This window comes from Astatotilapia calliptera, chromosome 7 (assembly GCF_900246225.1).
Source record: "Astatotilapia calliptera chromosome 7, fAstCal1.2, whole genome shotgun sequence".
NCBI lineage: Eukaryota > Metazoa > Chordata > Actinopteri > Cichliformes > Cichlidae > Astatotilapia > Astatotilapia calliptera.
Window position 1 is genome coordinate 23,614,207 of NC_039308.1, and position 16,518 is coordinate 23,630,724.

Genomic DNA, 16,518 nt, shown 5'->3' on the forward strand with positions numbered 1-16,518 from the left:
CCAAAATACTGTTTTATGCCTGTCACACTGTGTTATTTCTTTCATTTTTCATAAATTCATCTCTAGAAATTGGAACAAATTACATTTTCCTAATAACAAAGTAGATAAGTATACAATTTTAAAAAAAATTTATATTGTCTTATCCTGTTCATCCCTTGAGTTAAATTCCTTTCTATGTGCAAACATAAAATACACACCTAACTCTTTTATTCTTGAAATATTCATAGGTTACAGTAAAGTGGTTTGACAAACAAACAAACGTTTTCACTCTGGAATTGAATCAAAAAGGAGCCGCTATCTTTGGAAGACTTTCAGAAAGCCCAGAGAACTATTGCTCAAGTCTGACTCCTTGAAAGCAAAATATGAAGAAATGAGGGATGACTCATGACTTTTGCAGAAGTGAATGATTAAAGTTGTGAATGCAGGGCGTTTTTGCATGTCGGCTATTTTACTCCGTATTCTGCATCAACTAAGATTTTGCTGCTTCAGTGCAATGCAGTTATTACAATACAAGTTCTGTCTGAACTATTTGAAAGACAATGTCACCTCACTTGTAATTAAGATCAGATATAACGATTTAATGGAGCACTCTTATGCTGGTTGCAGAAAAATAACTTCCTGTGGTAATTGTCAGTGAAGTGAAATTGCTAACCGTACCTGCATGTGTGATTTCCAGCATTAGGTGGCAACAGGGAGTCACAAGATTCCATGGATGTTTTGTTTACTACGCTCTTCGGGGCAAGACAGCTTTTCTCTTCCTTGTAGCCAGCAGCTAACTCACATTCCTGCTGACAGCACAGAAACTAGGTGTGTGTCAGCTGACAGTTGTGTGATGCTAGCACAGTAACTTTGGGCGATTAGCAAACAGATACTTTGCTGCTAATTAAGCGGTCATCGAGGTGCGATTTAGAGTGTGAGTGGAGCGTTAATTATGTGGAAGAGAGGGGGATGTACATAAAAAAAAAACCTCAAGTGGCTGTTGTAGCGTTAGCGAGCTAGCAGCTATCTCAGTAGCAACCGTAGCTAGCAGGCGGCTCCCATGGACGGCATTAAAGTGGCAGCTTTTCTTCTGAAGACCCTGTAGGCGGCTTACGCTAAGATAAATGTTGGCTCAATGGCCAGAACGGAGCTGAGCAATGGACTTAATTTGCGAGACAACCCAGAGAAGCTGACAGAAAATGGAACGGGCTCCTCGCACGGATTAAACCCAGAGGTAAACGGCAATGTCGTCCCCGGAGAGACCCAGGTGGACAAGTACGGATTCACAGGAGGAGCCCAGCAATACGCTGGAGACTCGTAAGTGTCGTTTAACATAACTGATATTTTATTTAGCCCTCGAAATCAATGGAGTAATTCATAAAGGTTTCCTTGTCCCTTTTCTTCTTTGACTGAGATGGATAAACGCGAATAAAACTCAGTCTTCTCTGCGGCTCAGATGGCTTCTTTCCCCCACTGACGCTGTAATATTTATCAATAATGAGTTTGTTTATAGTCAAAAGAAGAAAAGTTAAGGTTGGATGGCTTCAAACTGTACACGGTAAACACATTGCTTTACAGTTTAACCCAACCCCACCTGGTTTAATGGTTCACTGCTTTTTATTGTTACTGTTGTTTGCCTCAAAGTGAACCAGAGTGCGCTGATGATCCCTTGACCTTATGACTTGTGCATCAGGGTGAAAGTTTTTTAGTAAAAAAAGTGTATTTAATTATTCGTTGCAAAAGGATATTATACCATTGTAATCTTTTGAGATGCACCGTGATAAGACTGGATTTGGTTTCAGTGCATTGTTACATGCTCTTCAGCATCAGCACAGCTGCTGTATCATCTCTATTTCACACCACGGCGTAGAAACAGCAGAAATAAAGCCCGTATGTGCAATAGTGTACACTGCCCTGAGTTTGACGTCACTGTTTTGTAATGCATCACTGTCAGGAAAAAAATGGCCGCATTGTTAAAAAGGAGGGTTACGATTCAGTGGATTGGTCAGTTTGTTTCTGATGGAACTGGCTCTCCATTCATCCATCCCATCCATCCATCCATCTTCATCCGCTTTGTCCGGGGCCGGGTCGCGGGGGCAGCAGCCTAAGCAAAGAGGCCCAGACCTCCCTCTCCCCAGCCACCTCCTCCAGCTTATCCGGGGGAATACCAAGGCGTTCCCAGGCCAGCCGAGAGATATAATCTCTCCAGCGTGTCCTGGGTCTGCCCCGGGGCCTCCTCCCGGTGGGACATGCCTGGAACACCTCACCCAGGAGGCGCCCAGGGGGCATCCTTGTCAGATGCCCGAACCACCTCAGCTGGCTCCTTTCGATGTGGAGCAGCAGCTGCTCTACTCTGAGCCCCTCCCGGATGGCCGAACTTCTCACCCTATCTCTAAGGGAGAGGCCAGCCACCCTTCGGAGGAAGCTCATTTCTGCCGCTTGTATCCGCGATCTCGTTCTTTCGGTCACTACCCACAGCTCGTGGCCATAGGTGAGGGTAGGGACGTAGATCGACCGGTAAATTGAGAGCTTCGCTTTTACACTCAGCTCCCTCTTCACCACGACGGACCGGTGCAGCATCCGCATTACTGCAGCTGCAGCCCCAATCCGTCTGTCGATCTCCAGCTCCCTTCTCCCATCACTCGCGAACAAGACCCCGAGATACTTGAACTCCTCCACTTGGGGCAGGAACTCATCCCCGACCCGGAGTGGGCACTCCACCCTTTTCCGGCTGAGAACCATGGCCTCAGATTTGGAGGTGCTGATCCTCATTCCCGCTGCTTCACACTCGGCTGCGAACCGTTCCAGTGCGAGCTGGAGGCCTTCACCCGATGAAGCCAACAGAACCACATCATCTGCAAAAATCAGAGATGAGATTCTGAGGCCACCAAAGCGAAAGCCCTCCGCCACTTGGCTGCGCCTAGAAATCCTGTCCATAAAAATTATGAACAGAACCGGAGACAAAGGGCAGCCCTGGCGGAGCCCATCACCCACCGGGAACGAGTCCGACTTATTGCCGGCAATGCGAACCAAGCTCTTGCAACGGTTGTATAGGGATCGAATGGCCCGTAGCAATGGGCCAGACACCCCATATTCCCGCAACACCTCCCACAGGACACCCCGAGGGACACGGTCGAATGCCTTCTCCAAGTCCACAAAACACATGTAGACTGGTTGGGCAAACTCCCATGCACCCTCAAGTATCCTGGAGAGGATAAAGAGCTGGTCCAGTGTTCCGCGACCAGGATGAAAACCGCATTGTTCCTCCTGTATCCGAGGTTCGACTAACGGACGAACTCTCCTTTCCAGCACCCTGGCATAGACTTTCCCAGGGAGGCTGAGGAGTGTGATCCCCCTGTAGTTGGAACACACCCTCCGGTCCCCTTTCTTAAAGATGGGGACCACCACCCCGGTCTGCCAGTCCACAGGTACTGCCCCTGATCTCCACGCAACATTGCAGAGGCGTGTCAACCAGGACAGCCCTACAACGTCCAGAGCCTTCAGGAACTCGGGGCGGACCTCATCAACACCAGGGGCTCTGCCACCAAGGAGTTGTTTAACTGCCTCAGTGACCTTGCCCCCGGAAATTGGCGGGTCATTCCCCTCATCCCCAGACTCTGCTTCCTCCTCGGAAGACGTGTCAGTGGGATTAAGGAGGTCCTCGAAGTATTCCTTCCACCGCCTGACAATTTTCTCAGTCGACGTCAGCAGCGCTCCACCAGCACTATACACAGTGCAGGTAGAGCACCGCTTTCCCCTCCTGAGACGTCTGACGGTTTGCCAGAATCTCTTCGAGGCAGTCCGAAAGTCTTTTTCCATGGCCTCTCCGAACTCATCCCACACCCGAGTTTTTGCTTCAGCCACTGCCCGAGCCGCATTCCGCTTGGCCTGTCGATACCTGTCGGCTGCCTCCGGAGTCCCACAGGCTAACCAAGCCCGATAGGACTCCTTCTTCAGCCTAGTGGCTCCCTTCACCTCTGGTGTCCACCATTTGGTTCGGGGATTACCACCACGGCAGGCACCAACCACCTTGCGGCCGCAGCTCAATGCAGCAGCTTCGGCAATGGAGACGCTGAACATGGTCCATTCAGACTCAATGTCCCCAGTCTCCCTCGGAATGCTGTTGAAGCTCTGCCGGAGGTGTGCGTTGAAGATCTCGCGGACTGGGGCCTCTGCTCTCCATTAGGGCTGCCACAAACGATTATTTTGATAGTCGACTAGTCACCGATTATTTTTGCGATTAGTCGACTAATCAGATCATCATCCATTGGACGTAAAACTACAGCTTATTGCACCAGCAGCATCTGCTCTTATATAACTATCATTAGCTTACAGCTTTAAGTGTTTAAGGTCTGTGCTAACTAAAAATAAAGACAAGATGATAGTTTATTAAATTTTAATGAAATTTGCAGATTGTTTCGGTGAAGTTTAATAAACTCCTTGCTATCTAAAATATAACAGGACACTGGAGTATATTCTGGAGCATCTCACACTTCTGATAATCAGCTGTCTGCTTGACGTTTATTCAGCTGTGTAAAAACTATAACTTTAATCTCAGACAAACTGATTTACTCAGGAACAAATAAAAGATAAGATAACCTTTATTAGTCCCACACGTGGGAAATTTGTTTTGTCACAGCAGGAAGTGGACAGTGCAAAAGTTATGAGGCAAAAATTAGAATACAATAAGAATAAATACAGTACACAACTGTACAGAATAGAATAAAATAAAATACTATATACAGTAGAATAAAATAAAATAAATATACAATAAGATAAAAATAGAATACAAATACAAATACTATATACAACTGAGTAAAAATACTAAAAAAGCCAAACAATAACATTTTAAGTTATCCAAGTGACTCATATATATTTAACCTGAGTAGCGAAAGACGGCGGTGGGTTTGAAAACGATTTGCGGGGAGTCCGGTGTTCTCACGGCGCTAGTGAGCCTAGCCCCCGGCTCGCTAACGAGCTAGTGGGTAACAGACGTCTCCGAAAACGTCGGAGCGCTTTTGAAAATATGTGGTGTCCTGATAAACTGAGCAGATATTTGAGGTTTACACAGCTACATTCTCGCCTGAAAATATGTTAAACGTTTATTTTGTGACCCAGAAAGAATAATAAGAGTAACATTAAAACTAACTAGCTGCCGCCATTGTTGGAAACTGCGCTGGGCCGCGCTATGAATTCTGGGACAGAGCTGCTTCTTCTTCGGGGTTTAACGGTAGCTGACATCCTTGTACATGCAATGCTGCCATCTTCTGTTTCAGTCCGTTATTACACTCTTAAATCCTACTACTTATTCCTGCGTCTTTTGTGATCTTACAAAGCTTCAAACGACGCGTCGACTATTAAATCAGTCGTCGACGATTTTGATAGTCGACGTAATCGTGACTAGTCGACAAATCGTGGCAGCCCTACTCTCCATTCATCCCAAGCTATTTGTGTTAGTCTGTATTCTGTGTTCCTACTTTTCTTGCTCAACAGCTCTCTGGCACCAAAATGAGAGAGACCGGATTCCTTCTTTGTTGTATTTTTCTCACTGGCATTAATATTCAGTAACTTGGCACTGTCACTTCACAGGAAGACATTTCTTGGTTCAAAGTTTCCATGTTCTGTCTGCAGCTGGGTGGGTTCACTCTACTCTGGCTTCCTCCCAGAGTCAAGACATGCCTGTTAGGTTAATTGGCCATAGGTGTATCACACATTTCATCCCATTATGGCTCTGGGAAATGACCCTGAATTAGATAAGGGTCATTTCATGTGAACGGACCAAGTTCCTTCAGCCTAACCACCTTTCCATGGGGGAGCAGCGGGATCTTGGGTAATGATATCTATACTTCTTAGTAGAAGAACTCCCAGATTACTGTTGTTTTTCAATAAGTAAACTAACATATTGTGATGAAGATGGGTTTCTGTGGAGCCATTTTTAAACGGGTATACCTAGGGAGCTGCTTAAATTATGTCAATCACATTTTTTAGGCCAAATATCTGCTACTATGATTTAATGAATGTGGAATTTCAAAAATGTAGCTGAAGTTCAACATCAAATTCTTGCATTTGCTTGAAAATCTGATAGTACAGCCTGCACTAGTGTTTTAGAAACCCTGTAGACAGAACAGTTTTAAAGAGGGGGTTGAAATTTGTTACACAGATTCCCATATATGAGGTGTGCTCTATACCATCAATTTACCCAAATGACATGAATGGTATTAAAAATATTAAGGCTTGAAAATGGGGAAACAAATGTATTCTAGTGAACAATATTTGAGATATTCCAAAAGAAATGACATCAGACAGGAATTTCAATTGTGAATTGTTTGGTAATAACAAGTGGGAGTGGGAGAAAAGTTTCTTCCACTGCTAAATTTGCTCTCTATACCTTCACCATCCATCCCTGTGGAGCCAAAGGAGCCACATTTCCATCATCCACAGTTCAAAATCATTATATTTCTCTTATACTGGGACTTGGTGCAGCCCCTCAATTCAACCTCAAAAGAAGTCATGGTAGCTCCTCTCTTTTTAAGGACACACAGTTCTTTTAAGACAAGTTTCTTCTGATTGGTTGACCCTTGTAAACAGAAGGTAGGAATAGGAGGTAGCTTTTTTGTTTTTTTCCCTTTGTCACACTCACCTTTGTGTGGTCATCATACAGACCTAAGAGTAAAAAAAGGGTCTGAAAAAGTGTGTTTGGTGCAATATAAATCCTGACATTTTGGATCACAAGGATTGCTTGCACATATGCTGACCTTGTTAGCTGACATACAAATATCTACCTTTGTTACTGTACATGTTTGTGTATAATGCTGTAAGCCCCCTTTAATAAAGCCCTCCTCAAAAGCTAGCTTTCACTTCTGGGTCTGCACACCATCCTGGTTTGTCTATCTTCCTTGCTCTTAAAGCTAGTCTTGGACTTTGCCTTGAACATAGGCAAAGTTTGGCAGAAAGTTTGTTTGTTTGCTTTAATTAATTCATTTAATTTAATTTTCCTTATAAACCAAGTAATATGACTCATTTTTCAAATAAATGAAGAAAAACAGATTCAGCCAAGCAGGCTGACCTGTCAACAACAAAATCTTTAGTGTTTTTTACTGTTTTGAAGACACAATGCAGTCTGTCCTTATCTTGTTCTTTGGGGTTATTAGATAACATTGGTGTAAGTGGCATTGTTTGAGCTTGCTTTAATAACGGCACTGCAGTAAGTTGTAAAGTTAATCATATAAATAAATAGACCAGGTTTCTTTGGTTGTTTTTGTGTGTGTCAAATGTGACAGCTCAGGTCTTCAGCAGCTCTGCAGTGAGGTGAGAGATTAGTAAATGTTTTGAGTAGGAGGGTGTAGTAAGCTGAACAAAGGGAAAGTTCTCCCACAGCTTCCTGTTTTCCATCCACTTCTTTGCTGATTGCCAGTGTTTAACTGCTTAGCCTGAGGTTAGGTTTCCTACACGTACAAGGAAGAGATTCCTGCCCTCTATGATGACAGGATTACTGGACATGGCACAGAAGAGTGAAACCATTGTCAGTCAGGGCTGAGAATAATTTGTTTGCCTCTATCAGTTTAATTGTTTCCTCCTCCACAGTGCTGAAGAGGTCCCAACTGAGGTGTTGAGACAGCGGGAGGCAAAATGGTTGGAGATGCTCAACAGCTGGGACAAGTGGATGGCCAAAAGACACAAGAAGGTCCGCTTTATAAGCTGTAAATGACATCAGATGTATTAATTATGTCCAGTTGTTATATACAGCTTCTTCTTGAACTGTCCATGTGTTGTATAACAGGTGAAAGAGCGCTGTCAGAAGGGGATCCCTCCATCCCTGAGAGGCCGAGCTTGGCTCTACCTTTCTGGAGGCAAAGTGAAAAGGGAGCTAAACCAGGGCAAGTTCCAGGTCAGTCATAGGAAGTTGTTTAAAAAGTGGACTTTTTTTTTTTAAATTCTCAAATAAATAAAACATAATATGACAATATTAGATGACGTATTACAAAAAGACAATTACACATTAAACATAGGAAGAGACAAACAGAAATATTACAAAAAGAAGGTGATGAGATGTGTCGCACGTACCAATCATGGTAGGCAGTCTTAGCATGTGTTCAGAGTATATGCTAGGTATGATGAGAAGAACATAAGCTCTGTAACATAAGAATGGAGATGGGTTTTTCCACTTTGGATCAATTTTTCTTTAAATTCACCCTGAATTGTTTTCCTAGAGTAATTATATAGTTATCTATTTGGGGAAAAAAGTGCACTCTTTTCAGGCCTGGGACAAGATATATGATGCAAAATCATTTGTAAAATAAGTTAGGGAGTCTGTCTTCCTGTATTTGACAGAAAAAGTTTCAGCTGTACATTTTTTACCATATTTGTGACAATTTTAGATGTGAAACTGTCGTTAATGATCGACTAAATAAATCCTTAAAGCAAGAATGCAGTTAAAGGAAGAGTTTTAGTTTTAGCTCTGGCTAAAATATCTTTGGGTGGAACTGTGCAGGAAGAGTCTTGATATGTACACATCACTGACAGCATGCCAGGATATTGTCTATTGTTTCAGTTTTAACAATAGCACGCCAGTAAACATCCAAACACGGTACACACTTAAAGTTTTAGTTACAATATTTTTATCTGTGCTGTTGCACTTTGCATCGAAAAGCATTGTTAAGATCAGCAACCAAAACTACACTGCTATAGTTTAGCAAAGACTAAATTGCAAACAGATGTTGCTATTTGGAATAGAAGGCTTGTAGCTATACTTAGAATGTTTTACAAAACAACATAATGTTAAAAATGCCAACCAAATTGTGTTATTTAGAAACTGGACGAGGAGCAAGGAGATCCCAAATGGGTTGATATCATTGAGCGTGACCTTCATCGACAGTTCCCTTTCCATGAAATGTTTGCAGCGAGAGGAGGTCACGGGTATGCGTTTCCATTCCTCGCTTCCAGAATCCTTTTATGTGTCCCACTTTTCGCCTAATGAGGCCAAACGTTGTTTCTAAACCAGCTGTTTTGATGTATAGGCAGCAGGACCTGTTTCGTGTGCTGAAGGCTTACACTCTGTATCGGCCTGATGAGGGTTACTGCCAGGCTCAGGCTCCCGTCGCTGCTGTACTTCTGATGCATATGCCAGCTGAGGTGAATATTTAATACTTTTTCTAATCTAAAATACTGGATGCCATCTGTTCTAATCGAAAATGTTAATTTCTAAGTTTGTTTTTCAAATGTATATTTTTCTATCAACGGCATCATCGTTTTACTTTATGTAAAAAGTACTTTTTTTATTACTTTAATTTGTGATTCCTCTAATTCTCTCTCCCTCTTTCTTTGGTCCTAGGATGCTTTCTGGGTTCTTGTTCAGATTTGTGAAAAATACCTTCCTGGATACTACAGTGCAGGGCTGGTATGTTGCTGTCAGTGTCATTGTTCCGCCTGTTATTCATCTACCTGTAATCTGTACACTCACCAGCCACTAAATATCTAATCACACGCTGTTCCTGTCACCTAAGAACAGGAAATTTCTTAGGTGGATATTTTCTTGGCATAATTTGTCCCTTAGACAAACTGGGCATGTTTAAATGCCACAGCATGTCAGAACATTGTTGCTGACTTTGTCTATGTCTGTGTACCCATGTTTGGTGGCCGCTTCCAGCAGAAGAAAGTGCCATGTCATAAAGCCCATGTCATCTTACACTGGGGTTTTTGTGTTATTTGAGTTCACTGTACTCAAATAGCTTCCACACTCAGCAGATCACAATCTAATAAGCACCCTTGGAATGTGGCTGTACCGGAGGTTCACATCATGGATGTGAAGCCGACAAACCTGTAGAAACTGTGCAGTGGTGTCATTTTAATATACACCAAAATCTCTGAAGAATGTTTCCACCACCTTTTTGATTTTGTGATGAAAAGATTTAATATGGGCTGAGACGAAAGGGGGCTAACCTGGTAATAACAAGGTGTCAGTGAAAGTTGTAACAAGTTAATACTAAATAAAGTGGTTGGTGAGTGTATATCTATGTACACAAAATGAACATGTGTTTTGTACCAACAAGTAAATAAATGAGTCATTTAAGGACTCCAAACACACCCCATAATGGGCAAAAATCATTTTGTTTTACAGTTTTGATATTTATGGATATTTTTCCCAGGAATTAAGGTGACTTTTACCCATAGAAAAACAAATTCAGCTTCAAGATTTGAAGTCATTCAAAGTTTAGTTTGATATTTACAGCTTGTCTGTTGGCCTAATTTTCTAAAGCCAGAACTTCGCTTTTTCAGCTCGATGGTACGTGTGGCTGCTCTAGTGTTACAGCTCTTTAGGCCGTTGTCTCTGTCACTCATGCTGATATGCTAACAGCCTAATTACCTGAGGTGGTGACCAGGCTAGAAGGATAAGATAATCAGACAATCAGATTAAGCAAAGACAAAGCAGTCTGTTCTTTCTCTGCTGACTGTTTTTGCATGTTGTCTCCACAGGAGGCGATCCAGCTCGACGGGGAGATTCTGTACGCTCTGCTGCAGCAGGTTTCCTCTGTGGCCTACCGTCACTTAAAGAAGCAGAAGCTGGAGCCCACCCTGTGCATGACCGAGTGGTTCATGTGCATCTTCTCTCGCACTCTGCCGTGGGCCTCGGTGCTGCGCGTCTGGGACATGTTCCTGTGTGAAGGTGAAGTGCCCCACACTGATAGATTTTCTTCTTTTTTATAATTGCATTGCATTGAATTGCTACTCTTACAGAGATGATGGGATAGATACGATAGTGTATTCAAATGCTATTAAACAGAAGTGTTTTACTTTAAGCTCACAGATGGAAGATTTGTTTGATGTGGCTTGTGGTTGATTTTTGTTTGACTGAGTGGAGAGTTCACAGTGCAGTAGTGGAAAATGCCACACTTGAGTTTGGGGGCACACCTAAGAAGAACTTCCTGTCTTTGCATTGAGTTAGTTGGTGCAGACAAATAAGAGAAGTGTTGAGATAGACAGGATGAAGTATTAGTGGCCTGGCTGAAAGTTGTGTGCTTTTTGGTTTTTCATTTAAACGTATCCCTCCGTTGCTTAAGTTATCAGTCTCTAGACAGCAATTAAATGAATACAAAATGGTAGCATTTAACGGTCCGCCAATACCCATCATGTGACCATCATCCTCCTCTTTGATTTTACTTTAATGTCAGGAATCAGTAACAGTTTAAGGTAGATAACTGTAACAAAACCAAGTAGAAAGTACAAAACCTGAAGAGCTGGGTCTGATGGTTCCAGAGAGGGAGGCGGTTTTTCAGCCATTGAAAGGTCGGTGGTTCGATTCAGGCTTCTTCCAGTCTGCACATCAGTGCTCTTGGGCAAGATGCTGAACCCCCAAACCTTCCTTTATTTTTGTGCGTGAATCTAAGTGGGTTGATAAAACTAGAAAAGCACTATATAAATACATTTACCATTTACATGCACAGGACACTTTGCTAGGAACTCTTTTTTTAATGACTGGCTGTCTTAAATTGTTGTTGCACAAAGTCAACAGGGTGCTGATAACATGATAGCATCACAGACTCATGCACATCCATGATGGCAACCTCCCGTTCTACAACATACCTAAGGTGTTCTTGAGCTCTGGTGACTGTGTTTTGAGCACAGTGAACTCATTGTCATGTCATCTCATGATTGAGATGATTCTAGCTTTGTGACGTTGTGGTTATAAAGGGTTGGTCAGTAATAATACTCAGGTAGAGAGTGGTATTTAAATGATGGTCAGTTGGCACAAAGGGGCACTCTGCTTTGTTGTGCCAAACACAACTTGTTTTCCAAGAGGAGCACTATGGACTCTGTAGGCTCCTCTTGTTAATCTTTTTATTTTGTTGTTTATCTTATTTATATTATTATCACCTGAAAGACAAAACAAAGGGAGGTACACAAAAAAAATTTTTTGCTGTGTGTGAGGGAGAGCAAGAGAGTGAGAATCTGCAGCAGAAGTCAAGACTAACCAGATTAAGCAACATTTTTCAAATCTTTAGATGTCTACTTGTTGTGAAGCCTTATAAATTGTAGCCTCAGTTTCCTGTTCTTAGCTGACAGGAGCGGCTCCTGCTGTGGTTTTCTGCCACTCTGCTTTAAGGTTTATTGTGTTGTGCATTCAGAGATGCTTTTCTGCATACCTTGCATACCTGACCATTTTCTGTCAACCTTTGAGATGATTGTTCAGAAAAATCGCACCCATTTGTGAAATACTCACATCAGCCCATCTGCCACATTCAAAGTCACTGAAGTCACCTTTTCTTCTGAGTTTAACTTAAAGCATGTCATCTTAGCCATGTCTACAGGCCTAATTGCATTTATGTGCCGTGTAATTGGTTGTTTATGTGTTTGTGTTAATGAACAGTTTAACAGATGTGTCTAATGAAGTGGCTGGCAAGTGTATATGCGCTGATGGAGGGTTTCTCTGGTACTAATCGGGGTAAAACGGAGATAAAGAGTGATCAGTGAGCTGTGATCAGAATATCCAAGTAACAACCCACAGACTAAAAACATGAAGCCTCCCTGTTGTTTTATTTTGAAATAATACAAATGTGTCACCGCACTGAATAATTGTGTCACCCAACCCAACTCAAAGTACTTCTCATGGTTATTATGGAGAAATGAATTACTAATATAAAATGTGAAAGTTAGTTGATCTGGCCTCATGTTGTCTTGTGTGACGTGTATGTTCTCAGGAGTGAAGATCCTCTTCAAAGTGGGCCTGGTCCTCCTCAAATGCACGTTGGGATCCCAGCAGAAACTGAAGGACTGCCAAAGTCTCTATGAGACAATGGAGCTGCTCCGAGCAATAAATCCAGAGTACATGCAAGAAAGTTTCCTGGTGCATGAGGTACACCTACACAGACCATTAAGTCTTTGCAATCCATTTTCTTATTTTGACCCTGCAAACCCTTCTGAGACTTTAACTGCTGAGATTGTGAAAACACCAATAATGGAAATGCTTTAACTAAAAGCTCAGACATTAAATCACGTGTGGCTCACACTCCTGTATTTATGTGTGTTTCAGATTATCGAGTTAACGATATCCGAGACAAAGATTGAGAAGGAGCACAATGCTCAGCTCCGGCGCTGGAAGGAGAGTCACGGAGATCTGCACTGTAAATCCCCTCCCAGGATGCACGGGGCTAAAGCCATCATGACCTCTGAGCCACACAGCAAACAACACCTGAAACAAAGACCTGCCATCACCGTGGAGTCTCCCTTGGCACCCAAGACGGATGTGAATGAAGAAAATGCAGCCACAAGAAGTAGAAAGACTAAGGATGAAGATGAGATGAAGACAGCATTCCCTTCACAGGAGCTGATTAATCCTTACGCTCCTTCCTCTGACCCCTCACCTCTCTTCGAACATATAACCCTAAAAGGGTCCAAAGAGAGTCTGAGCAGTGTAGAGCAAGACACCTACCTGTAGCAGGAGAAGATTTATCACAGTTTACAAACAGCAGTAAGTCCATACAGGCCTAACCAAGCAGTGACATGACGACACCTTTCAGTGTGTCTGGGGCAAAAATAAAACTGAGATGTTTGTGAATTTTTACATAAGTTTGTAAAACTGAACGCCAGCTAAGCAGCTAGGCTAAGCAGCTGCTGAAGTCATTTCACTCACACAGGTTGCTATGCTTTTTAACTACATCCTATAGCCACATTTGTAAAGTGGAACTCAGAGGTGTCATTTCCAGGGACCAGCAGCAGATGACGACAATGTGTGACGCCGATAAATTAGGTTTTATTCCTGCAGGCAGGCGTTTGAACTTGGGGCTATTTTGCCCATCTCCATTGGGCTTTAACAACAAAAAAAGATGAACCTCATAATCACTCATGTAAACACATAAATGTCTAGTCCTGATTCCCCCAAGTTTAATTCAAACTCTAAAAGATAAACAATGAAGAAGAAAAAAGAATTAGTGAGTGCATGATCAAATTCGCCTGCTTTCACCTCTAATGCCACCAGTATGCTTGAGCCACTACTGGAGTTCTGTGAGTGTAATCACAATGCAACGTTAAAGTACTAAATAATTAGAAATAGCCCACTGGAGAATAGTCACATGTGGCAAAAGATTTTAATGACACCCGTCGGTAATGTTGACAGGGTCACTAATGCTTATTACGCTGTGCACCTTCTTGAAAAGAGAAGAACGTATTCTTTATATATAAAGTATATGTTCTCTTATTTATCACAGAGTTGGGAAGTTCCATAAGTAGAAAATTATAAAGCTCAAATAGGTTTTGTTGCTCCATACATTTGCATACAGAATTGCTTCAGAGCAGCTCTCTTGATGGTAAAGGCTGCTGATCTCTCCCTTTTGGAGAAAAAAAGCTTGTAGCTAACTGTTAACACCTCCTGCTAGTTACCTCTTAAAAGCAGCACTCTGATTATCTCCCATCTTTTAAAACATTGAGTCTTAATTATTGAGTTTTTTGCCAGGAGCTCTTTGCTTTTTTCCCCAGACTTCCTTTTTGCCTACAGTCACTACGTTGCCATCGGATAGATTTGTATCGTTAGTCTCAGTTATTCGCACTAAATCGCAGACGCACAGTTTTTACGCGTGCACTCTGCAGAGTCTGTGGTGCTGCCTCAGTGAGTCAGTCTCTGCTGTCACTGAACACTAGAGGGCGTCCTGAGATTATCTCTCAGCCTCCGTCAGTGAGCAGCAGCCTTTGTCTTACAGGGGAAAAAGGAGAGGAAAAAACCGATGCAAGCTGTTTGACACTCAAATGAAGGACGATAGTTCAGGGACATTTTGTGCCACTAAGCCAAAGATTTGTAAAGTTTATTTTTTAAGATGTATTCGTGGAAGTAATTCAGTTGTGTCTGACAGTATTGTCAGTTTGGGAGTGCGTGGAGTTTTTATTTATGTTGTAAATGAAACAGTATAAGCTGTTTTTGTACAATTACACTTTAAAGGTTTCATCTGCTTTAAATTTGTATAATTATTACAATAAAAGAAAAGGAGCGCACTAGAGGGTTGTTCTCTGCGGCTAAAGCCGATGGAGCTGTAAACCTTTGACGGTGACGTGTAAATACTTGTATAAAACCGAGATGCTGCAAGTGAAGAAAAATTCGAAATGAACTGGAAAAACAGGCAACGTTTAACATTACCAGCAAAAGATGTGGCTTTATTTGGAGTTACCACCATACCTTTGGAGATTATTTTCAGTCGATGATTTCTATAATGGAAAATGGCTGTGGGTATGTGTTGACTTTTAAACACTCAAATGTTGTAAAGCATATGCTACGGGTTCATTTTAAAAAATTTGTTCTGAGGCACTGTTTACTTGTGATGCCCTGTGGAGCTTTTTAAAGTCACATTGGAGATTTTAAAACTTTGATTTTTGTGGGGTTTTTGTTTTTGTTTTGTTTTTTAACCAATACTTCAACGGTTTCTGCAAAACGCTGTCCTGAAGAGTTAATTTTGGTCCAGGGAAGGAATTTGAATAAGTTAACCGGTCGTTTTAAAGAGTAAGAACGTTTAGTTTGCTTTCCATCCACTGGAAAATGCACACTCCACTAAGTTGATAAGATGCTGCTTATTATTAATCGTTGCAACAGTTATATTTTGAAACAACAGAGCATTTATTTTGATAGGGGCATGTAGATTTCTGATATTTTGCCTCATTTGATTTAAAATGTGTATTTTTTTTCCACCAAATTCCATTTAAATCAATAAAACTTGAACATGTATTTCCTGGGTTTTTTGTTTTATGATAACTTTCTCTTACGTCTGCATTTACTGTCAAACACAAGGGGATAAAGTGCCACACAGACGGGACCAAAGTTACGAGCAGTATTTGAATGCCTCCTGTGTTATCGTTCAACGCCCTCACACCCACCCGTCCGCCCGCCCGCCCTCACCCACGCAGCAGCACACTTCCTTGGACACCTGTTTCTCCGGCTCTTTCAGCTCTTGGAGGAATTTGCATGTCAAATAGGGCGAATTCCCACACCACCATCCAAAGTGCCTCACACAGCCATTTGCCTTTGGTCTCTGAATGGAGTCTTCTGCGTGCACACAGGCCTTCTTTTTCTTCTTCTCATTCCCTCAGTAAGATTCAGCTGCAGTCCAAGAACATGACAGCCAAGAATCTCTCCTGCTACATTTTAATTTACTAAACTGGTGAGAAGCCAAAACTGCATTAAAAAGTAAAAGATGGTTGTATGGTCTCAGTTTTTCTTATTTTCTGTCATTTGATAGTACACTTCTTGAATTAGAGGAGATACTAGGATTTAATTTGGCACGCCCAGCTTCCTCATGTCACATTCTGCACAGGAAGCCTTCACAGTGGCTTCTTTTATTTATGTGAAGGATTTTGTGCGTGTTTTTGTCAAGGGGATGCCTGTCATTAGAGCATTTTTGTGTATGTCTCTGCTAGCTGTAACAATGCAGGCTGAACTGCCTATTTCCAATCCAGCGACACCCTTCACCTCAATCTAACCCCACCCTGCCCCCCAGCCGTCCACCTGTGGACCTTCTCCCTCTGCTAGTGCTCAGTGACACTGGTTAGACCTGATCGTAGACC

The 16,518-nt window shown here is 42.3% G+C and overlaps 1 protein-coding gene across 1 annotated transcript; it reads left to right on the top strand.

Moving 5' to 3' along the window:
* Nucleotides 1-662: 662 nt before the first annotated feature.
* On the top strand, nt 663-16,107 carry LOC113025797 (TBC1 domain family member 10A-like). Its single transcript, XM_026173962.1, has 9 exons — nt 663-1,296; nt 7,564-7,663; nt 7,760-7,867; nt 8,789-8,895; nt 8,997-9,111; nt 9,311-9,376; nt 10,453-10,642; nt 12,675-12,829; nt 13,007-16,107. Exons 1-9 carry the CDS (start codon nt 1,115-1,117, stop codon nt 13,409-13,411), a joined length of 1,428 nt encoding a protein of 475 aa, XP_026029747.1. The 5' UTR covers nt 663-1,114; the 3' UTR covers nt 13,412-16,107.
* The last annotated feature ends 411 nt before the right edge of the window (nt 16,108-16,518 follow it).

Coding starts and splice junctions, on each gene's coding strand:
- LOC113025797 (XM_026173962.1), top strand. CDS start 1,115: ATGGCCAGAACGGAGCTGAGCAATGGACTTAATTTGCGAGACAACCCA. Junction 8,896..8,996: donor GCAGCGAGAGGAGGTCACGG/GTATGCGTTTCC, acceptor TTTGATGTATAG/GCAGCAGGACCTGTTTCGTG. Junction 9,112..9,310: donor TGATGCATATGCCAGCTGAG/GTGAATATTTAA, acceptor CTTTGGTCCTAG/GATGCTTTCTGGGTTCTTGT.